The 24466-nt window shown below is 45.1% G+C and overlaps 1 protein-coding gene across 8 annotated transcripts in view; it reads right to left on the bottom strand.

The window, feature by feature from the left end:
- LOC306912484 (disco-interacting protein 2 homolog C) overlaps positions 1-24466 on the bottom strand; it is a 311207-nt gene that overhangs the window by 96844 nt on the left and 189897 nt on the right. For all 8 annotated transcript variants that reach the window (XM_079488741.1, XM_079488745.1, XM_079488742.1 and 5 more), the window contains exons 4-5: positions 21858-21983; positions 13731-14165 (exon numbers count right to left, since the gene is read on the bottom strand). In XM_079488741.1, the coding sequence (XP_079344867.1) occupies positions 13731-14165; positions 21858-21983 (561 nt within the window). The remainder of the gene's footprint in view (positions 1-13730; positions 14166-21857; positions 21984-24466) is intronic.

The following is a 24466-nucleotide window of genomic DNA, read 5'->3' as shown; positions in this document are numbered from 1 at the left end:
TCATTGGTCGGTTTACCTCTTTCAACGACATCTCACTGATTTAGTTTGAGCAGGTTACAATTTGTCAAATGAAGAAATGTAAAGATACCAATTCACTGAGTGCTGCAGACCAGGAGACAACAGACATCAGCCCAATGCTTCATTCAGAATGGGAAGTATATGCCTACTGTTTTTAAACAGGGAATGTTGCATGGCTTTCACTTAGAGTTTGACACAGAAACAACGTTTGTAAACTCCCATACTGGGTAAGACCTAGCCGCTTGAGTGGTGTAACAGAAGTAGCGGAATTCTGCCGGAATTCTGCCGGAGTGTCTTGACTCGTCGAAAAATAACGTATCCGGGGGAAATACGTCCCGACGGATGTTCCGGCCCAACACTTCCGGCAGAACACTCTCTGCCTCAGATCGTGACCAGGCTTTATTTCTTCTTTGGAGATGAGTAAGGCTGGGAACGAGGCTAGTAAACTCCCCAATGGGCTCTATGCACACATGCCATTTTGGAAAGAACTTGGGCCCCTTCCCTACATCCTTCACAGGTGTGATACTAATGAAGGCTCTGTTCCATTCTGGTCAAACAGAGTCAGGGTGCTGCTACTGTGCGTGTTGGCTCACTGAAACACTCTGCTACACCAGTGGGTCTCAAAGTATCCTTGAGTGGGTTCCAAATAGCCCCGTACGGGTCTGTAACTCTGAAAGTGTAACAAATGGAACCAAATGGACCCGGAAGGGTACATTTGATTCCATTTGTACACTTTCATTGAGGTCCTTGAAATTGAAATTTGAAAACCACTGCACACTAAATGGAACAGAGCCTTAATTAGTATCCTCGGTAACACCTGTGAAGGAAGTAGGAAGAGTTATTCTGTGTGCATAGAGCCCATTCCACCACCACCAGCAATTACACTCCGTCTCCTGCAGCACTCGCCCACTGACTCCCTTCAGTTCAGAGCTTTGACCAGGCTACAGCGAGCTGTTTGAGATTCGAGACCCCATGATAACATCCACGAAACTGGAGTACCAGTTAGACCAGCGGTTCCCAAACAGTGTGCCAAATCCAGGTGTGCCTTGGGATTATGTGACACAAACCGCACATAACTACTGAACTATTCCCCTCCGGACCTTCAGATCCTGTTCCGCCGAGGCAGCGCAGGCACCTCGACTACCTCAAGCACTCTCCCGCTGGCAGTAGCAATACTTTTAATAAACATCATCATTTTCTGATTAATGTTATTTATTAATTTATAATTTACTTACACTTATTTACTTATACTTCCTGTTCCAACAATGTGTTGTTGAGACACACCTGCTTCCCGCATAAACTGTGCTTCGGTCAAGGGCCCTTGGCAGAAGTAGCGTGGACTCCACTCCAGTGGAGCACTTCTGACCACCGTAGCACTCAGCCGGAGGACAGAACCCTCAAGTGGCACCACACACACAGCCATTTATATTTACAATGAAACACCAGGCAGGCAGTGGGCAGTGGGCACGAGGCCTTACATTTATCTGCTCTAATCCAGAGCATCATCATCATCATCATAATGCTGTGGGCACGAGGCCTTACATTTATCTGCTCTAATAGAGCATCATCATCATCATAATGCAGTGGGCACGAGGCCTTACGTTTATCTGCTCTACCCCAGAGCATCATCATAATGCAGTGGGCACGAGGCCTTACATTTATCTGCTCTACCCCAGAGCATCATCATAATGCAGTGGGCACGAGGCCTTACATTTATCTGCTCTACCCCAGAGCATCATCATAATGCAGTGGGCACGAGGCCTTACATTTATCTGCTCTACCCCAGAGCATCATCATAATGCAGTGGGCACGAGGCCTTACGTTTATCTGCTCTACCCCAGAGCATCATCATCATCATCATCATAATGCAGTGGGCATGAGGCATTACGTTTATCTGCTCTAACCTAGAGCATCATCATCATCATAATGCAGTGGACACGAGGCCTTACGTTTATCTGCTCTAACCTAGAGCATCATCATCATCATAATGCAGTGGGCACGAGGCCTTACATTTATCTGCTCTACCCCAGATCATCATCATAATACGTGGGATTTAACTTGACCTGACTTGAGCACACCTATGGGACACATGGCTTTATGTTTCATTTATACTTACTGTAGTGGTGCCGGAAATAGACAATATACAAGCTCAATGTTTCTGGCACGCAACATTGGCACGCAACTACTGTACTTCAGACAGACTGACTGTAGTGTGATATGACTTCAAATGCAATATCACAATAGTGTATTATAAAGACCTTGCTTGCCCATATACACAATTTATATTTATGGTCACACTTATACAGTGGACAATGAACCTTTGACATCTCTCTTGTGAGACAGTCCCTCTAATCTGGGACCTCACAAGTTAAGATGAAATAAGACACACCGGCTTCTAGTTTTCTATTTTTAATGAAATGTCCAGCCAGCAGAAATTCCAGAGTACACTGAGAAGAAACTGAGTCAAGAATATTGAAACTGACAGTGACAACGTGCAGGTTCGATTAGCCACTTACAGTACTCTGTACTTGGTCCGCTCCATCTCTCGCCCATACACTAAATCTCTTCACCGATAATAGCCGATCTACAAGCTCACAACATGTTGCAACTTGCAATGTGACGCGTCGTGATTTACATACTAGTATATTTGGAGGTCCTTCACATGAAAACGTTTCTTCAGTTAGCACCAGCTGTACTGGTTCCACTCAGTGATGTGTGCAGCGCTGGCGGTTATCATTAGCACCTCAAACTAGAGCCCATGCATGAAGTGAATACGTTAGAGAAAGGCAACATACAGTTGGGTGCCACCGATATTGTCCCTTATCATTTGACCCATTTAGGCCTGACCTCAAAATTTTAAAAAAATCCTTCTAAATCCTCCAGTTTTCTGAAATAAATATTTTCACGATTTTTCAAAAATAGCAGACCTACAAGCTCGTAGCGCGCCACTCGGTGGCGCGCTATGAGCTTGTAGATCTGCTATTTTTCAATAGCTAAATTATAACAATGTTTAAAACACCAAAAGGGGTTCCCGCCCAAAATGTGTTAACTGTCCTTTTGCGCAGATCACGCAAACCTCAGCAAAAAGAAAAGGACAATATCGATGGCCTCCAACTGTACGTCAGAGAAAGGCAACATAGAGGACTTTATTCACCTACTATGATCCTTGTTACGAGAGCGGCTAGAGGGACTACTGAATTATACATGTATTTGTGTGATAATCAAAAGCCAAGAAGAAAAGCCCAGACCCCAGAGTGTCTACCTCACAACAAAGGGCCGTGTTAATGCCAGCATCACTCACACCGCCTCTCGTCTCTCTGTCAATTCCATCCACTCGTTTTAGATCAGGCGCTCATTTGGTCTCTTTGTGTCTATTTATCCTTTTCTCACATTAATCACATTAATCTCACTTATGAATATCGAAATCACTTTGCCTATACCAGATGCCTTGCTCCGTCTCATTTGTCTCCTCTCAGGGAAAAGAGATAGAGATAGAGACAGAGAGAGAGTGAGACAGAGAGAGCCAGACAGAGAGAGAGATGTATTTCTCAGTGCTACTCTGAAGCAGAACCAGAGGGACTAAACAGAGAGGCTGCTATTCCAGACGTTGGCTGCATATCAATCCTGCAGGGCACACAGCACAGCCCTGCTAATTACTACAGCAAACTGTGTGCTGCGCACGTGCGTGCGTGCCTTTCTTTGTATACACCAAGCATGTAATGATGATGTAGGCCTGCAGCAGGTGTGTGTGTGAGTGAGTGAGTGAGTGAGTGAGTGAGTGAGTGAGTGAGTGAGTGAGTGAGTGAGTGAGTGAGTGAGTGAGTGAGTGAGTGAGTGAGTGAGTGAGTGAGTGAGTGAGTGAGTGAGTGAGTGAGTGAGAGTGTGTGTGTGTGTGTGTGTGTGTGTGTGTGTGTGTGTGTGTGTGTGTGTGTGTGTGTGTGTGTGTGTGTGTGTGTGTGTGTGTGTGTGTGTGTGTGTGTGTGTGTGTGTCTCCATGTATATCAGTCCATCTCTCCCTATGCCCGTCTGTGTAATGTGTGTGCAACTTTGACTACCTAACCTGTCCTTGTCCCTGTCCCTGTCCGCGTGTGCGTGTGTGTGTGTGTGTGTGTGGGCGTGCATGTGCCTAGATGTCCTCATCAGAATGTATTTATGATGATTTGTGACAGGGAGGTATGATCCCAAAGCCGAGGGTGGATGATAAATGTCTCCTTCACGGCTGAGAAAACCGGGTGGAATATCAATAGGTCTAGCGGAGAGCGCACAGCGATACAGAAACCAATTCAGGGATGGATAAATCCACGTTATGGCTCGAGGAATAGCTCAGAAGAAAAGATAAGAGAACTGCTTTGTCAGGGATGAGACTGACTGGAAACGTATCCATGCCTAAAGCAGAGGATCTAGCAGAGAGTAGTTAGTGTACGATCCAGTTCAAGGACACAGACACCTCTGCCAGACGGAAAGAAGAACACACATTACAGAAGGAAACTCTGCTTTGCAAAGTTGCAAAGGAGAACAACTTTATTATAGTACTATATTAACACTTTAATTGCCCGGGGTTATTTAATCCATTACATTAATGCGCCCATTCGATTTATAAACACAGACCCCTTTTCCGGACGGACCGGCGGAAGTTGTTGATGTGTGTGTAGCAGCTAACAATAGCCACACCACTCTAGAGTCGATCGACAACAACGGGAGACAAGAATAAATCTATCGAGACTAGCGACTGGACCGCGGAGCGCCGTCTAACACAGGATATTTTTTCATAAAAAGACGGGATGATTTAGATCGTGAGTTATGAACGTTTTCATCAGCTAAACAGAGGAGGGAGTTTTTCGATGACGTCTCACTTGCGCGTCACAGAGGATTGCCCAGCAGGCGCGCCTGGGCTATAGAGCCATGCGATCCGTTCTCGTATCAATAATCTTCGTCTTTTGGACAATACTTCATCCTGGGCGTCGGGCGTTACTAATAGAAAGGACAAAGTACTTCGTCCTGGGCGATGGGAGTGTTAACTGCTAGTGAAGAAAACAAGCGTAAAAAACAGAGTAAAAGCTGCCATTTCTTTCCGGCACCCCAGAGCTCCTATTTTGAAGGAATCCCGGGAATGATTGTGTTAAAACTCTTGCTTCAAAGTTTCAAGGTGTTAACTTAAGACATGACAGACAATGTATTCCTATACTTAAATATTACCAGTAAGGTAATATGGTAATGTGTGCAGCCGTGCACGCATCCACCTGGGTGACAGAGAAAGAATTGCTTTGTCATTAAGCTAGTTATGGTGCCCCAATCCTTAAATATTGTATTAAAAAAACTGAAGGCCAATTGTTTTACTTGAATCCCATCGTTGTGTTAAAGGACCACTTCACCACTTTTCAACCTACCGGTATCTTATTGGTCCTCACTAATGTTCATGATAAAATAGCACAATGTTATTCTACTCGGTCTGTGTCTCATTGGAGGGCTGTGGGCAGTTCAGAAACCTGGTGTCTTCCTGTGACATCGTTAGACAGATTATTTTTTAAACAAAACTTAAAAAGTATTGCAAATTTTCAGGAATAGAAAACCTGCAGTTTCTATTAGCTTGGATTCCCCATCAATGATGTCACTGGTGGACGGGTTTCTGAACTGGACACAGACTGAGTAGGAAAAATGTGTAGTATTTTATTATGAACATTAGTGAGGGCCAATTATATGAAGATATGTTGAAGAAGAACCTGCAAAGCAGCCCTTTAACACCCACAGAGACAGCAGGGAGTTAACAGCACAATGTGTGATGTGATAAAGGCTCAGCCTGGGGATATATCTTAGAAACAAACTGCTTCGTCAGTGTCTTCAACTCACTGCAATCCTCTCCTTTAAAGCTAATCAATATCCGCTCTAAGAAGGCTAGAGGAGAGCTGGAATACAGGTGTGATTCAATGGAGCAGCCCAGTCTCGCATCGCCCAGATTCACACTTTGACTTTTAGTCTCCAAAACCGAGGATGAAATCTGCTTCATCAGGGCCATGTCTGGCTGCGTTCCTTTTCTTAAATCTATCTGTAAGCCTTCTTACAGCTGTCTGTCTGTCTGTCTGTCTGTCACAGTGATAACTTTTACAGTCGTAATCCGATTGGAATCACACTTGGCAGCTGAGTCGGGGGTAGGATCAGGACCTCCGCTAGTCTTTTTATTTCAAATGGGTCAAGGTCACAAGGCTTGAGTGGCCTATAGCCTAGACTTATAGAGTGGTGTTGGTGTAGCATCTCTCATTAGCCTAACTGACTACTCATGGCTATAGGTAATCAAGAGAAACACATCCACCTGGCCAGGGGATGCATACTTTGTTAGACATACTAACAGTCCGACAGGCATTAGTCCGACAAGAGCGTCGCTCCCGACGTGTGCTGCCGGTTACAACTAACCCGCGGCCGAGATAAAACTCACCCGTGGCTCCCTACATGCACGGCAGGTTAAAACTAACCCGTGGCCTCTTGTGAAGTTAGGTTTAGGGTTAGGTTTTGGGTAGGATGCCAGACTCATGACTGTATAGGACTGTTAGTACGTCGGACCAAACACATGCACGCCCTGGCCAGATGCTGAACAAAATACTCACGTGTCACAAAGCATCAAGTTGTGAACTTGGAGATTTGCTATTTTCGCTATCTGTCATATTGAGAACGTATATGCTTTAAGACTTAAAGCATATACGTTCTATAAATTGTAGGACTATAGTAGCATGCCAAAGTTTGTGCTATTGCCATTGAGAATGCATTGGGCGTTTAAGTTAAATAACTCCGAAACTACAAATCATTTCAAAGTAAGTTTCTAGGTGAAAGTGCTTTTTTGACGTGCCAATATCTGCCATTGAGCCCCATTGTGAATTTCTCAAATTTGAAAGCACTATATTTCTAAAACTATGAAACATTTCAAAGATTTATTTTCAGGCAAACATGTCCACCGTAAGATGAACCTAAATAGGTTTGAATGGGGTTTCTAGGTGTAAGTATGTAGGACTAGTAGCATGCCAAAGTTTGTGCTATTGCCATTGAGAATGCATTGGGACATATTTTGACAGCAGAAACTGCCTGTCATAATTTCTCCCTATTCCAAAGCCCCCCAGGTACATTATATATTTAAACTATTTTCAGCAATGGTACACTTATTTTTTCAGTGGGTAGATCTTGTTGAGCTGGTCATTTTGAAAGTAGATCTCACGTCATAAATGTGTGGGCACCCCTGCTTTAAGTGATCAAAGTAAGATCTACAGAATCACTGCTGTGTGCAAACTGGTGATTTAGAAAGATTTGTGGTGGTAGATATAATTACTACTACTATGCCTTGACTTACATAGAACTGCTACTATCCAAGTAGTAGGTACTGTACATGGACCATTAGACAAAGACAGATAACTGCATCGTGTTGAGTATCTCTTTCCAGTGCTGATGTGGTCTCGTCAGTTATCTCCATTCTCATCCAACTAAATCACTTAATCCATGACCTCATCTCATTCATAACTCGAGAGGCACAGAACCAAGCCCCTTCCTCCTCGGCAGCACTCTGAAGAGACACCTGATGAATGAACTTAATCCATGACCTCATCTCATTCATAACTCGAGAGGCACAGAACCAAGCCCCTTCCTCCTCGGCAGCACTCTGAAGAGACACCTGATGAATGGCGGCCACGGCCCCTCTTGGCTGCACCCCTTAAGCCATTCTGACCTGAGATCAGATTCAAAAAATGTCTTCTACATCCTTCTACAGTTTTCTGAAAAAGCTATGTTTCTATGTCAGTGGTTCTTCGATTTTTCAAAAGCTAAAGCATAACATGATGCTAACACCAAAAGGGGTTCCCGCCCAAAATGGGTTAAGCCGCCGACCCATAATTGCTCAGTGGAGGTTTATTATTCCAGGCCAGGGGATAGCTATACAGAGAGGCCGGTGTCCAGGGGATAGCTATACAGAGAGGCCGGTGTCCAGGGGATAGCTATACAGAGAGGCCGGTGTCCAGGGGATAGCTATACAGAGAGGCCGGTGTCCAGGGGATAGCTATACAGAGAGGCCGGTGTCTCTATAGCTATACAGAGAGGCCGGTGTCTCTATAGCTATACAGAGAGGCCGGTGTCTCTATAGCTATACAGAGAGACCGGTGTCTCTATAGCTATACAGAGAGGCCGGTGTCTCTATAGCTATACAGAGAGGCCGGTGTCTCTATAGCTATACAGAGAGGCCGGTGTCTCTATAGCTATACAGAGAGGCCGGTGTCTCTATAGCTATACAGAGAGGCCGGTGTCTCTATAGCTATACAGAGAGGCCGGTGTCTCTATAGCTATACAGAGAGGCCGGTGTCTCTATAGCTATACAGAGAGACCGGTGTCCAGGGGATAGCTATACAGAGAGGCCGGTGTCCAGGGGATAGCTATACAGAGAGGCCGGTGTCCAGGGGATAGCTATACAGAGAGGCCGGTGTCCAGGGGATAGCTATACAGAGAGGCCGGTGTCCAGGGGATAGCTATACAGAGAGGCCGGTGTCCAGGGGATAGCTATACAGAGAGGCCGGTGTCCAGGGGATAGCTATACAGAGAGGCCGGTGTCCAGGGGATAGCTATACAGAGAGGCCGGTGTCCAGGGGATAGCTATACAGAGAGACCGTTGTCTCTATAGCTATACAGAGAGACCGGTGTCTCTATAGCTATACAGAGAGGCCGGTGTCCAGGGGATAGCTATACAGAGAGGCTGGTGTCTCTATAGCTATACAGAGAGGCTGGTGTCCAGGGGATAGCTATACAGAGAGGCCGGTGTCTCTATAGCTATACAGAGAGGCTGGTGTCCAGGGGATAGCTATACAGAGAGGCCGGTGTCCAGGGGATAGCTATACAGAGAGGCCGGTGTCCAGGGGATAGCTATACAGAGAGACCGGTGTCTCTATAGCTATACAGAGAGGCCGGTGTCTCTATAGCTATACAGAGAGGCCGGTGTCCAGGGGATAGCTATACAGAGAGGCCGGTGTCCAGGGGATAGCTATACAGAGAGGCCGGTGCCGGTGCTATACAGAGAGGCTGGTGTCGCGCACCAAAAATAGTGGAATCACCTAAGCTGCAGTGAAATCCCAAGGGCTCCAGGTCCAGGTCTTAATTGCACTGAGCTTGGGAGAATTTCCAGACTAGTTGTATGTATAATGGTGGACCTATTTCTCATGTGACGCTGATGAATGGTCACGACTAAAACCCTTAATTTTGTCTTTCTCTTTCTCTTGAACGTTGCTCATTTGTTCTCTGCCAAGGCGTTTTCTTCCGCCTCTTTTTGTATTCTCTGAAGAGGTGAAATGAATGGAGCCACTTGAGTAAATTAGCCTGATGGAGCATGTCCCTTTTCATGTGTCAAGTAGGGAAGTGTTTTAGCGGTCTGGGGCAGAGGTGGACTTCAAGTTGCCTTTTAGAACGGGGGAAGGTGATTAAACCCCGAATGTCAGCCGCGACGCCACCCAAAGTTCCCACTTCACTTTACTTTCAACGATGACCTTTCGTTATGCAACACCAACAGATGTTTGACTCAACTCTGATGTATGTGAGAGATTGGAGTCAACAGGCTTTCTGTGATGACGGCATAACCTTTCATTTGTCAGACGGAACTATACACTCCGCATTCCCATTCGGATGTTCTGGCCTCGAAGAAAAGCATTTCTAAAAGCGATTATTCTCTACGGCTCAGTAAATAAATAAAAACCATGCTGTAACCTTGAGAGGGAATGAGCAGCTCTACGAGGAGCGATCAGCCTGCCTTGGAAAGCATTGTTGAGACAACACCTCATCAACAATTTGCATTCTGCAAAGCAGGAAAGCACCAGCCTTTTCTTTTCTCTTGTGCAAACACTGCGTCATCATGCGCACCAAAACACTAACGCTAGTAGCCAGTGCTCGCCCTGGCCAGTGGTGGACAAAGTCCTCAACTCCACATACTACTTGAGTCAAAATATAGGTTGTCGCTGCCGCACAGAAACCATGTATCTCCATATTCACCACCATTTTGTGATTTTATCTAAATTAACACCCTACTTGATCATACTACAGCATCACGCGAAAGTATTAAAAGTAGCAGATTGAGCTTGTAAATCTGCTACTTTTGATGCCTTTCAATTTGAATCCTGAAAAGTAACAGTTTTGGACGTACTGGTATGAGGTTTCCACCCGACAGAGACCAGATGCTCCTGGTCAAATATTACCGCAACTACAAGTGAAAGTTGCTCAGTCAAATTGGTCCTTGGGTGACACCGTGACACTGTGACACCGTGACACCGTGACACCGTGACACTGTGACACCTACGCTATTTTCATCATATTTGAAATGGGGCTTAATTTGTTCATTCATAATGAACCTTTTCCCCTTCCTCGAAATGTAGTCGAGTGAGAACTACTTGTCTGTGGAATGTAGTGGGATGAAAGTATCCCAAAATACAAATACTCAAGTAAAGTACAGATACGCAAAAAACATTTGCTTAAGTACAGTTGGCTACTCAAGTAAACGTACTAAGTTACTGTCCACCACTGGCAATGGGTTAGCGTCATATTTCTTCGGTCCAAGTTTTAACCGCGAGATCAGTTGCTGCTATAATTAGCATAAGCTCTTACAGTAAGACCAGCAACATAAAGAGCAACAGAGGGAACTGGGTCAGAAGTTCAGTGAAACCAATAGGGGAGAATGTGGCATCCCAGATACGTGCCGCAGGCCGCAGGCAGGCAGCATGGGGATAGCACCATACTGACCCTTCCATTCAGCACGCCGCCAGCCGTGGTCCAGCCTGAACTCACCGGACCGGCGTGTCACCCAGTTGTTTCCGTTCTCCCTCCTCCTTACAGAGGGGTGGGATAAAGGCCCTGCATGTATAGTACAGGGAATGAAAGACCTGGACGTTAAACTGCATGTCCACCGGGAAACTCACGCCCTCATGGTCTTAGGCGCACAATGCATACTCCTTTTGACGTCCGAACTTTGCTTTCGGAAATGGAAGGCAATATTACCACAAACTGACATTATTCCGAGCTTTGGAAAAGGCGGTCTCGGGACTTTTCCTCGGGAACCCGTGCACCTCCAGATGTCCTGACTCGCGGAACTGTAGTTCGGGAAGCCTTTCCGAACCGGAAGATGTTCCGACATCGGAAGGAGTATGTATTGGACTTGAGTTACGTGTGTACTTTGTAGCGACAACCCGTACTGGCAAACATCTTCATTATGCTGTTAGCATAAAAGGAGGTGCCCGGTAGACATACAGTAAGGCCCCTTAGCATGAACAACAACACTCAGAGCTTAAACCACTATAAGAGAAGGAGAGGTCAGTACTTATTAAACCACTATAACCAGAGAAGGAGAGGTCAGTACTTATTAAACCACTATAACCAGAGAAGGAGAGGTCAGTACTTATTAAACCACTATAACCAGAGAAGGAGAGGTCAGTACTTATTAACCACTATAACCAGAGAAGGAGAGGTCAGTACTTATTAAACCACTATAACCAGAGAAGGAGAGGTCAGTACTTATTAAACCACTATAACCAGAGAAGGAGAGGTCAGTACTTATTAACCACTATAACCAGAGAAGGAGAGGTCAGTACTTATTAACCACTATAACCAGAGAAGGAGAGGTCAGTACTTATTAAACCACTATAACCAGAGAAGGAGAGGTCAGTACGTATTAAACCACTATAACCAGAGAAGGAGAGGTCAGTACTTATTAAACCACTATAACCAGAGAAGGAGAGGTCAGTACTTATTAAACCACTATAACCAGAGAAGGAGAGGTCAGTACTTATTAAACCACTATAACCAGAGAAGGAGAGGTCAGTACTTATTAAACCACTATAACCAGAGAAGGAGAGGTCAGTACTTATTAAACCACTATAACCAGAGAAGGAGAGGTCAGTACTTATTAAACCACTATAACCAGATAAGGAGAGGTCAGTACTTATTAAACCACTATAACCAGAGAAGGAGAGGTCAGTACTTATTAAACCACTATAACCAGAGAAGGAGAGGTCAGTACTTATTAAACCACTATAAGCAGAGAAGGAGAGGTCAGTACTTATTAAACCACTATAACCAGAGAAGGAGAGGTCAGTACTTATTAAACCACTATAACCAGAGAAGGAGAGGTCAGTACTTATTTGTAGTCTGAAAGAGAGGAGCTGAAAAGGGGATGTAGAGGTGAAAGAAGGGACAGTGTGAAATTAAATCAGACAGCTATCTATACAGGGGTTCAATGATACAACAGCAGGACTTCTATGAGGGCTTATGAACACACACACACACACACACACACACACACACACACACACACACACACACACACACACACACACACACACACACACACACACACACACACACACACACACACACACACACACACACACACACACACACACACACACACACACACACACACACACACACACACACACACACACACACACACACACACACACACACACACACACCAGGGACGTGGTTTGCATTGGCCTTGAATGAGGAAATAACAGAGTTCCAGATATCCTGCACGTGCGCACACACAGTGTGCAACTCGCCAACATACAATAAAAGTAATAATGAGTACTGGGAATTCTACGGTGTGGAAGAGAGTATAGTATCTGCACACTTAAAGGACAAAACTCAACATTAGGAAGAGATACCTACCCAGCATACACAAGCTAAATTCAGAGACTGTCTAGCAAATACCACTTCCTCTCCTTGTACACACACTAATACAGAGAGAATCACAACAACCAACCAACCACAGCATCCTTAAGCAGTACTAACCACTGAGTCTCATACAGTTGAACATGTTTTCCCATATTTACAATTTTGGAACCAATGGTGGTTTTCTGTTCATAAGACAAATAGGAAACATGTTGGAAGACACTGGGGCAACAGGAGTCGGGAGTGTCAGGAGACGTCTTTAGAGAGAAATGTCAGAGGAATGCCACTCGCTAGCTCAACAAAACAATAAACACGTGTTTTACCCATCATTTCCCTGTATTAGCAGCAGTTATCAGTCACTAGTCTAGAGCAGTGTGGTTGTGTTTACCTGCACAAACACATTGCTGACTCGCTGTATTCTGTTTGTTTTGGAAGCCCAAAAATATCTACCAAAAAAAACAGGCAAAACACCAAAATACAGTGAGAGGGCCTTGTGTTTCTGCCGATAAACACCACCACACTACTCGAGTGGCTGAGAACTGAGCTGGTATAGAGATACATGATGCTGGGAAAACTCAGAACCAGAGCCTGGAACTCTCTGCTGAGTGTGTTTGTTGCTAAAGGCAACTTGGGTTATGTCAAATACTGTACTTTACTGTGTTTTATATTGTATGTATGCTGTGACCACGGCACGAGAGTGGGGAGCGCTCCCTCTGTGCGTATCACAGCCAATGGCAGCGACTGGAGGCGAGGTTTTGAGGACAACTGGTTTGAGAATCTCTGTTTTTGCGTACAGAAAAACAAAGGAGTACACAATTCAAGGGGGAGAGATCACAGCAAACATCTTTCAGCCTTCTTCCTTCACAGTGGGAGGAAAGCTGCATCTGAAAGTTTGATGGTGTACACTTTCATATTGTGTCACAGTCAGCATTTTTTTAAGCTACCAGCGTGAGATTGGCTCATAAAGGATTGTTAAACCATCACAAACAGCAAACCCCATCTTGTGGCCAACAGACAGTCCCCCCATGCATGCTGCTCACCTGTCTTGTGGTGGTGGTGGTGGTGATGATGGGGGATTCGGTGCTGATGCTGCTGCTGGTGATGATGATGGTGGTGATGGTGGAGGTGGTGGTGAGCCAGGACGTCCGCCAGCCTCCGCCCGGCCCCGCCGGCCACCGCGCCACTGCTGCCGCCGCTCCTGATGGAGGAGGACGAGGAGGAAGAGGAGGAGGCGGTGGAGGAGGTGGTGGTGGTGGTGGCGGTGGACGAGGTTCCTCCTCCTCCACCGCGGATGGCACGGTTGATCCAGCGCTCCACGTGCACGCTGCCCTCCAGGCTGGAGGCTAGACCGTCTCGCTCCTCCTCCCCGCCGCAGTCTTCCTCCTCCTCGTCTCCTCCTCCACCTCCGTCCTCGCCTCCTCCGCCCTCCTCGCCGTCACCCCCAGGGTCCTCGCCTTCCGAGCACGAGGAGGTGTCTGCGAAAGGAAGACGGCCGTTTGTCAATTAGGTGATGAGCTACTCAACGGCACCGCAGTGGTTGGAAAACTGCATGGCGTCACTCAACGCTCACCCCAACACATCTCTCTGTTTTTACTAACCAACATCACCTAAAAGGTGAGTAGGTTATCATCTAAAACTGGAGTATGAGTGGGCCTTTACTTCACTTCAATTTACCCGTTTAGCCTGTGTTAATTTAGAGAATGTTATTTTATTTTATTTTTAAACCAGATATGGGTCCATTTGTGTCACACACATGGATTCACAGACATGCGTTCAGCCTGGCTTCTCCTCTTGCCAAGCAAGAGCAAGACAAAAGGGTTGGAAAGCTGAGAGGGAGACAGTGTAGGAGAGACAGACAGCAGGAAAATCTGAGAGGGAGACAGTGTAGGAGAGACATTATAGGAGACAGACAGCAGGAATAGCTGAGAGGGAGACAGTGTGGGAGAGACATAAAGGAAAATATAAAGCCCCTGGCTGGGATTAAAAAGAACATGGAACTGGCTGACCGAAATAATTAGTTTTCCCACTCATTACAAGCAGGAATTGTGTGAAGAGAGAAGGTGAAATTAAACGTTTAAACGACACCGTTTTGTATCTTTGTAGTTGAAGCCAGCTCAACTTTAGGACTGTAGCTTTGTAGATTTCAAATGTCACACAAACGTACGTTGCGTGTCATTTTGTATCATCATGCCGCTGCGCGTCCATTGAAAATTAATGGTAGACTGTAGCTTTGTATCTTTTTTTTTGATTGATTGAAATATTTATTAACAGTTTGCAGAATTACAGTACATTTCAAGCACAAACGCAATACAAAGACTGTTAACTGTGAGTGGACGACCCAATTAAGCATTACACTTGTTTACAAGAGGGTCCACCATGTTCAATTCATCAAATATCTGCCAGTGTGAACACAGCATAAAGGGCCTTTCACACGTGAAGCGATTTAACGCGCCTATAGTTCATTCCCAACGAGACCTGCGTTTTTGCGCGGAGCAGTCGCGGTGTGACAACGCAAGCGTATTTACGTGAGTGCGGCCGCGTAAATTTGTTGCGCACGTGCTCGTTTCGTGCACACGCCCGCGACTCACCAGATATGGATTCTTTTTTTTTACGCTTGCTTTGTCGCGCCCCTCTTTAGAAGACCTGTAGCAGACCTGTCTTTTTAAGGGTGAAAGGGTCCATTTGGAACCGTCTCATACAGTAGTATGTAATGTAAAAGGAACCCTGAGCCTGACCCTTGGAGGGACCCCACTTAAACTAAATGATTATTACCCGAATCACCTCCTGTGATACTGTAAATACCACAGTTGAGGCAGACATCATCAGTCTAGCTATGAAAGGTATAAGATCACCATGGGGTTTTATAACAGGAACATATAGAAAAGCAAATAAAGTATGAAATAATGAAACGTGAAAAAGTGGATGTTTCTATTACAGGGCAGTGAATGTGGATGGGTTTTTTATAGCTATTCTAAATTGGCTGTCCAGTTAAAAAATATTATTGCAATAATAAGAGGAGAACGGTGCTTACGGAGTTCACTGCTGTGTGTGTGTGTGTGTGTGTGTGTGTGTGTGTGTGTGTGTGTGTGTGTGTGTGTGTGTGTGTGTGTGTGTGTGTGTGTGCATGTCAGCGTGACATAGAGGGAGAATTAACCAGAAACCAGGGGGAGACATACTGTAGTTGTGGAGTTGTATAGGCTTAATATATGGAGGTCATTACTGTGTGTGCCTGTGTATGAATCGTGCACACACGTGTGTGTGTGTGTGTGTGTGTGTGTGTGTGTGTGTGTGCACCTCAGTGACTGCAAGTGTGTACATGTCATTGGGTGCATTTGGGTATATGGGATGCATTGCTTTGTCTGTGTTTTCGTGTGTGCGTGCGCGTGTGCATGTGTGTGTGGCGTGTGCGTGTGCGCGCGTGCGTGTGTGAGCGCATGTGTGCGTGCGTGTAGACCCTCGGCTGAACCCTCTGGTCTCATCAAGGACTTATGATTCAGACATTTCGCTGCATGACAAAACACTGATTTGATTGAGGCAAATAGATATCTAACTGAAGTGCGGCTCTCTTAAGCCCCCAGCCCCAAAACAAACATGCGAGCACGCGCACGCACGCACGCACGCACGCACACGCACACGCACACACACACACACACACACACACACACACACACACACACACACACACACACACACACACCCGGATCCTAACAGCACCTTTCATGTGTGGCTACTCTCTGTCTCTGGATACCTTTATTAAGTCATTTGACGAGGCTGTGTCTGTGGGGCTGCATAGTGTAGTCTACATGTGTGAGTGCATGGAGTTCAAGATAATGGGGAGCATCATTCTGCTGCATGGGATCCATCCATTATTCTGTCTGTCAACCAGGCTGCACTGTATGTACTGTTCTGTACATCGGTCTGTCTTTCTGTCAAATGTTCTCTCTCTCTCTCTATCAATATCTTGTCCAACAAGATAAATAATAGAGGTCCGTGTTAAAAAGAACAGGGAGCATTACAAGCAGGAATTGTGTGGAGAGAGTGGACATGGTGAAACAAAAAACATATCATTGATTGACACATTATTGTAGCGCTGAAAAAAAGGTCTCTACACACGCGCGTGATGGAGGGGAAAGGAACGGGTTGGAATAATTTGTTCCTTCCACGCGCTAATCGCTATACGTCCTACCAGGTAGGGTCAGGTGATAAGGAACGGCCTGCAAAAGTAACAGTTTTGGACATAATGAGCTTTCCACCCTCTGCACCAAAATCTCTTTTCAAGCTCACAACGCATCACAACACAACACACTGTGAGCTTGGATACCCGCAATTTTCAGGGTTCATGTGGTTAATCCTACAGTCAAGCCAATAAAGCCTTTAGAATTGAATTAGAGAGATGAGATAGAGAGAGATGAGGCGAGACTGGACGTCTTGTTCTGTCTGTCCTGTCAATTGAAACATCTTTCCTGTAAAGTCACATGTGCCTGTTGCTGTTGAGTCCTTATATGCCCTCACTCAGGCGCGCGCACGCACGCACGCACGCACGCACGCACGCACGCACGCACGCACGCACGCACGCACACACACACACAGTGAGAGGTGATCAGTGAGAGGTGATCAGTGAGATTCAGAGGAGATTTGTCATTGTTCACTACATCATTATCATTGCTTACCACACTTTCTCTTTGCAAGATTTGGAGTATGTGCATGTGCGTGCGTGCGTGCATGCATTTGTGTGCATTTGTGTGCATGTGTGTGCGTACATGTACAGGGCACACAGACCCTTAGGGAGTCCAGGTCTACAAGCATTGTGACTTGATATAAGCGCGTAGTGTGCACTCATTTTTTTAAAAAGGGGGAAAAAAAGACTGCAATAGAACAGTAACAGATATAATGTATGAGGTTCCCTACAACAGTAATCTCAATGTTGGAATACACTTTGGAATACAAATTAAATTAATTTAAGACAAATGCACACAATTAGACACCATTTAAATAAGTATCAATATTGCGGTGGACATCACATTACACATCTGTCCACTATTTGTAGTGCACAGATACAGTATATCTACTGTATGGCTTATAGCTAAGTACCACTTAGAGTCTACATGATATAGACTGAAAACATGGCACAGAGCCACTGCACTTCTTTTAGGCAAGAGAGGAATTAATTACAGAAGTTATGTAGGCATAAAAAAGTATAATTTGTATGTATGCCCATGCATGCTTGCGTAACATAAATGACTGAACAACCCATAGTGTTTGTCTGTGCTTTGTGTGCGTACGTGTGTTTTTCCATAGCATATCTCCGTGCTGGTGTGTTGCGTGTGTTAAAGTATGTATTTTTACGTGACCTTGGTACATATATAGCCAGGGTTTATGGGTATGCATGTATGCATAAGTACAGCATTAATGTCCCTGAAAGTGTGTGTAATGTACAGTATGTGTGTGCGTGCGTGCGTACTGTGTGTGTCCGTATGTACAGTGTATGTGTATGCATGTACGTATTGTATAACCGTATTCACTTGCACATACAGTACTGCACATGTTGGGCACATATTGCACATGTGCCCTACATCTAGATGTGATTCATTTTCAGTGACCGAGTCATGTTCCTATACATTTAGCACGTTTCTTTGATTCCTGTGCGTTCGTGCGTGCGTGCGTGCGTGCGTGCGTGCGTGCGTGCGTGCGTGTGTGTGTGCGTGTGTGTGTGCGCGTGTGTTCCGAGCATTCAACCCTATGGCCAGTGAGATAATGGCCTCGTTAACACAGGCCTGGCTCCAATAAAGAGGGACAGTCGGCCACATAAAACAACATGGATGACCCAATGGCAACGTGTCCCACCAGACCATGGGAGGGTCTCTGAGTGTCCCCACCAGACCATGGGAGGGTCTCTGAGTGTCCCCACCAGACCATGGGAGGGTCTCTGAGTGTCCCCACCAGACCATGGGAGGGTCTCTGAGCTAGTTTAGTGATTAGAAAAGGTACAGTAGGTTGTGCACATCCAGTCCCTTGCTGGTGCTGGACAAAAGAGAATCTTTGAGAATCACTGAACTTTGGCAATGTAAATGTATGTTTTCTCATGCCAAAAAAGCCCCTATGAATTGAATTGGATTTAATTGAAAATTGGATCCAAAAAAATTTATTCTCTGTTTTTCAAAATAGTGGGAAAAACAATCAGTACTGTGTTTGTTCTGTCTTCTCTGAACACTGGAGGCATATGTGCTGAAGTTTGCTATGCAAATTAATTTCCCAGGTTGCACCTGGGCACAGGAGTAAGCATGTTTATTGTGTTGTTTACGTGGAAACTTGTTTTTGTGCTACTTTTGATGATTTTGCATGCTGCTGTAGTATGATCAGGGTGTTAATTTAGGAAAAAACTAAACGTTTGAATATGAAGATGAGAGGTTTGTGGCCGACAACTATATGTATTTTGGTGTAAGTGCATAGCAGTGTGTTTGTTCTGATCACCCATTCTGTCTCACTCCACCATTCAGTAAAACAAAGTTCTCAGACTGTTTATTCATCCATGACTATTTAACATGCACAACACGTTTAGAAACAAATCACTGAATCTCCTTCGCAGGGTCTTTAAGAGAACGAATGCATGGGCTGAACGGGACGAGTCAATAAGATTAATTCACGTCTGAAGAGAGGTGTTCCACGTTGAAAAGCAATCATTTGTTCTCTGTGCCAGACCCTGTATTAATTATTGTGCTATTGGCAGCTGTGGTAATGACGGACAATATTTCACTTTAGCAGATCCACTCACTATGCATTCCTCTCTATCTTGGTGTGCATGCGTGCGCGTGTGTGTGCGTGTGTGTGCGTGCGTGCGTGCGTGCGTGCGTGCGTGCGTGCGTGCGTGCATGTATGTATGTATGTATGTATGTATGTATGTATGTATGTATGTATGTATGTATGTATGTATGTATGTCTCTCTCTCTCTCTCTCTCACTCTCTGGTCTCAAGTATCTCTGAGGATTTTGGTATTACCAAGAGGAGGCATGTAGTCTTGTCTGAGCCGCATGTCAATAAGAGATCAGTGATGCTTACATTGTCCTGTCTAATCAGCTACTAGGAGATACTGACAGCGGATGGCTCTCTTATCGACAGCTATAGCCCTCCTGGAAGACCATCAATTGAAACTGAAGAGCAGTTATTTTCTTACGCCAAACTCCCTGCTCTTATATTCCCCAAATATGCCTGACCAACTGACAAAGTGACCGATAGAAAGACTGGCTGACAGACTCCAGCTGACTTTTCCATCTGATGCACCACGTCTCTGTACGTCTGTCTGTCTGTCTGTCTGTACGTGTGTACGTCTGTAATACACGTAACTAGAGACCCGTTCGCCCCACCGACTACAAATTCGACACACGCGTTCCACACCCCCACAGGGAGTGCGGTACCCGGTGTCGAGTCGTTCGGACCCACGGTTGTCCAAAACCGCCACAAAAGGCCACTCTGTACAAGGGCTCCATATGGAGCTGGCCTGTTCTGACATCACAACACTCCATATATTGGCCATGCCTGACACAGAACTCCATATAAAAGGACACAGAGAGACACACAGAAATCTCCTTATATAGACATTAAAGGGACACAGACAGATGAGTAGAACGGGTACTCTGATATGGGTACAACGGGTGTTGCATAGCCAGGTGGGGCATGGATCTCCAACTTCCATCATTACCGACTCGGTGCTCTACAGCCGGGCACCGGTCTAGTTTATCTATAAATGCACCAAGTCTCTGTACGTACGGTACATACGTGTGTACGTCTGTGTACACACGTATGTACATACGTACGTACAGAGACTTGGTACATTTATAGGGCCGTATACGATCACCCCTATATCTCCATATATGGAGCTGGACAGTTCTGACATCACATGATGTTCTGACATCTGCATAGACTCCACATTTGGGCACATTTGGGCATGCCTGACAAAGAACTCCATACATGGGCATAAAATAAATAATAACTGGGTGGGGCATGCATTTACAACTTGCATCGTTCCAAGTAGGCCATGCCAGTGCCCAACTGGCACCGCTCTAGTACTTGTAAATGAGAAACTGAGATAGACTGGTCAGTGGTCACTGGTCACTCTTTCTAGTTTGCCCTTTTGTATAATAACAATTTCAAGTGAATGAATAACATTATGATTTATATTATGTTTTCAGCAATTCTGCTCTATTTTGATAGAGACAGTGAGAGAGACAGGAACGGTGGTCAGAGAGCATGGGAATGACACACACACAGCAAACATTCTGACTGGCCATATGCTGAAGTGGGCATTTTGCATCCAGGTAAGCATTCAGCTTCTAGGTCACCAAGTGAATGAATATATTACATTACTATGAACTATTCCACATTTGGCTGGCCACTCATTATACCCTCATGAAGGACCCCTGTGGAAGTGTGGATCACCCGACCCCACTTTGCAAACCATCTAGGGATAGTTCAGGGATCGTTGTTTTGCCACATTATTAAGCCAATAATGCCTGCGTATCATAGATCATAGATCAGCAGGATTAGGGCAGCGGTAGCTGAGTGGGTAGAGAGAGAGGGAGGCCGTCTGGGAATCAGAAGGTCACCAGGTCGGCCCTCAAAGTCTACAAGCCCAAGTGTCCCTGAGCAACATACTTAACCCCTAACAGCTCCCCCCGTGCTCTCCTCATCACAGTGGACTGAGCAGACACTTGGCTGGCTGAGGCAGTAAAAGTAATTTCCTTCCCCTCGGGGACTAGAAAATACTCCCTTTCCCATTACAAGCAGCCAACTGTAAGCAAACCACCTTTATCTCTGCATGTGACTTATTATATTATTGGTGTCGGGCAGAAACCTTGTAACTCAACTTTTTTTTTTTCACTAACTGAAAAGTAACGATTCAGGAGACAGCAGATTTCAGCTGGACAGCTCGTCAGTGGGACATCACACTGGCTGGGTAATTCACAGCTCTTATCTCCATATTCTTTTGTGATTTTCGTGAATTAACGCTCTGCTTGAAAATCCTACAGTGTCACACAAAGGCATCAAAGCAGCAGATTGTGTCGAGCTTGTGGATCTGCTACTTTTGATGCCTTTGGAATTTGAACCCTGAAATGTTAAGAGTTTTGGACATGGGAGGTTTCCACCCGACAGACGGCGTCGTGTGTTCTTACCTGGGGGTGTGTAGGCGTCCATGGAGGTCTGGACCACCAGAGAGCGCCGTTTAGAAGGCATGGGGACGGCCATCTTCCTCTCCTTGTGCTTAGCCAGCGCTGCTTGTACCGCCTCCGTGTGCACGTCTGCACGCGCACACACGCACACGCACACACACACACACGCACACGCACACACGCACACAAGCACACATTATACAATATACTGTACATACTACATACATGTAAATGCATACAACATGATACAAGTCTTAGTGCTTTTTCTGGTTTTATCCTTGTAGCAGTTTTTGTATTAGCCTGAACTTTCTACAAACTGTGAATAACATTTCCAATCAATCAATCAATCAATCAATCAATCAATCAATCAATCAATCAATCAATACTATAGTATACACAATGTACTGCACACACAGATGAACAAAGATATTAATAAGTCTTGATGAGTCTAACTGTTATAAATATGGAACCAATGAAAAGTATTAACCAGGGCTTATGACTAATAATAACTACATGCTGTGGGAACACGGACATTTTTCCACCCCAATTCCTGAAAAATAACATCCTAACACATCGATTCAGCTGAACACGACAATGTAAGAAAGCAGCCACACTGAAAGAACAACTCTCCAATAGGCAAGACTCGGCGAGTTGCTCTAAAACGGTAAATAAAAGCATGTGTCCAACAAAGCTTTATAGGAATCCCGTTAGCATTTTACAACTCAACGACAGTTGAGTTGCTGAGTGCTGAGTCAAGACGGCTCCCACAAGCTACTGTAGCCCAAACATAGGCCATGTTGTTTACAATGCTTCTTATTATTAGAAACCCAAACATAGGCCATGTTGTTTACAATGCTTCTTATTATTAGAAACCCAAACAAATAACTACATTGGAGGTTCTGGTTTTCCATTTCAGTAGTTTTGGTCTTTTGGACATAGCCGGTTTCCACCCGACAGCGATGAGTACGGACATACGCAGATGCAAACTACAACTCGTCAGCAAAGTTGTGGTTATCTCTCTAGTCATCTTCGTTTATTGTCCGTCTGTTACATTTTATGCGGCCTTAATTCACATGCTGTACGGCACTTTGGCCGCGGCAGGTTGTTTTTTAAATGCGCTCTATCAATAACATTGACTTGACTTAGTTGATTCCCATTTTCTCCCCACAGTGAGAGCCAAAGCAGACACCACATTTCTATTCTATTGCATTTGGTTGCCGTTGAATCCAGAAGAGGCTCATTTATTCAACTTCAGCAGCGTCAGCGCTCTGCGGTGCCTGGAGGCCCTGCAGCGTACCCAGACTGGACAAGGGCTGGTGAATAATAGAAATAGTTGCTGTCGTGCAGAAACCTCATATCTCCATACTTTACCTTTTTGGTTTTTTTCGTAAGGTAACGCTCTACTTGATCATCCTACAGAGTCACACAAAAGCATCAAAAGTAGCAGATCCGCAAGCTCGAAAGGCAGCGCAGCACGTTTTGATAGACCTGCTGCTTTTGATCATTTTGAATCCTGAAACAGTTTTGGACAAATGAGGTTTCCACCCCGAACACCAGCAACGGGGGGGGGGGGGGGGGGATAAAACAGGAATATAAAACATCCTGGATTCATATTTATGCTGTGCTGCGCTTTGTTTGCAAGGAACTCTTGGTTTTTTGGGTTTGCATTATGCAAAGTAACTGCACCCTAAGCTCCCAGAGCTACCCCATCAACAGACTGCAGTTTACAAGTGATTTACATTTGGTCTTTTGCCGGGTGTAAACCTCATATTATGGTTCATAATATGTCCAAAACTGTAACTTTTCAGAATTCAAATTTGCAAATGTAGCAGATTGATAAGCTCTAAACGCGTTGCTCCTTTTTGCCTTTTATTGAAGAAATGGGGAGAGAGATGGGAAGAATTCGAAGACGGACTGGGATTACCAGCCTAGGTGCCCAGACGGCTACGCCAGCCGCCCGGGTCACTTCTGATACTTTTGATGCTTTTGTGTGATGCTGTTATGATCAAGTTATAGACCATTAATTTACAGAAGATAATAGGAGGTTTCTTCCCGACAGCAAAGATAGGAGGAGTTTGGGGTCTGAAATTATGCTGGCTGCAACCGGCGATTATTTTCTTAGCTATTATTCCTATTGATTACAATTTGTGAGCTTGTAGATCTGCTATTTTGGCTGCATGTTGACCTTATTATGACTTAAGGACCCTAAAGGTGCACACGCCTTTTCAGCCGAATATTGGAGCGAATTTCAGAGGACGTAAAATAAATGTACCTTACTTTAAGTCAATCACGTTTGCACTTTGCACACTGGCTCCGAATATTTCATCTGTATAAAGTTTATTTTCGGACTGGGGTCGATTTGATCTGTTTTCCGCAGCTGTCTAGTGGGGTCTAGGGGTGTTGGTGACAGGCTGACAGCTAGTGATAGTCTACTACTGTCTAGTGGGGTCTAGGGGTGTTGGTGACAGGCTGACAGCTAGTGATAGTCTACTACTTTACTGTCTAGTGGGGTCTAGGGGTGTTGGTGACAGGCTGACAGCTAGTGATAGTCTACTACTTTACTGTCTAGTGGGGTCTAGGGGTGTTGGTGACAGGCTGACAGCTAGTGATAG

Source organism: Electrona antarctica (genome assembly GCF_951216825.1).
Source record: "Electrona antarctica genome assembly, chromosome: 19".
NCBI classification, from domain to species: domain Eukaryota; kingdom Metazoa; phylum Chordata; class Actinopteri; order Myctophiformes; family Myctophidae; genus Electrona; species Electrona antarctica.
The sequence above is the reverse complement of the archived record's forward strand: the minus strand, read 5'-3'. Positions and strand labels throughout refer to the sequence as shown.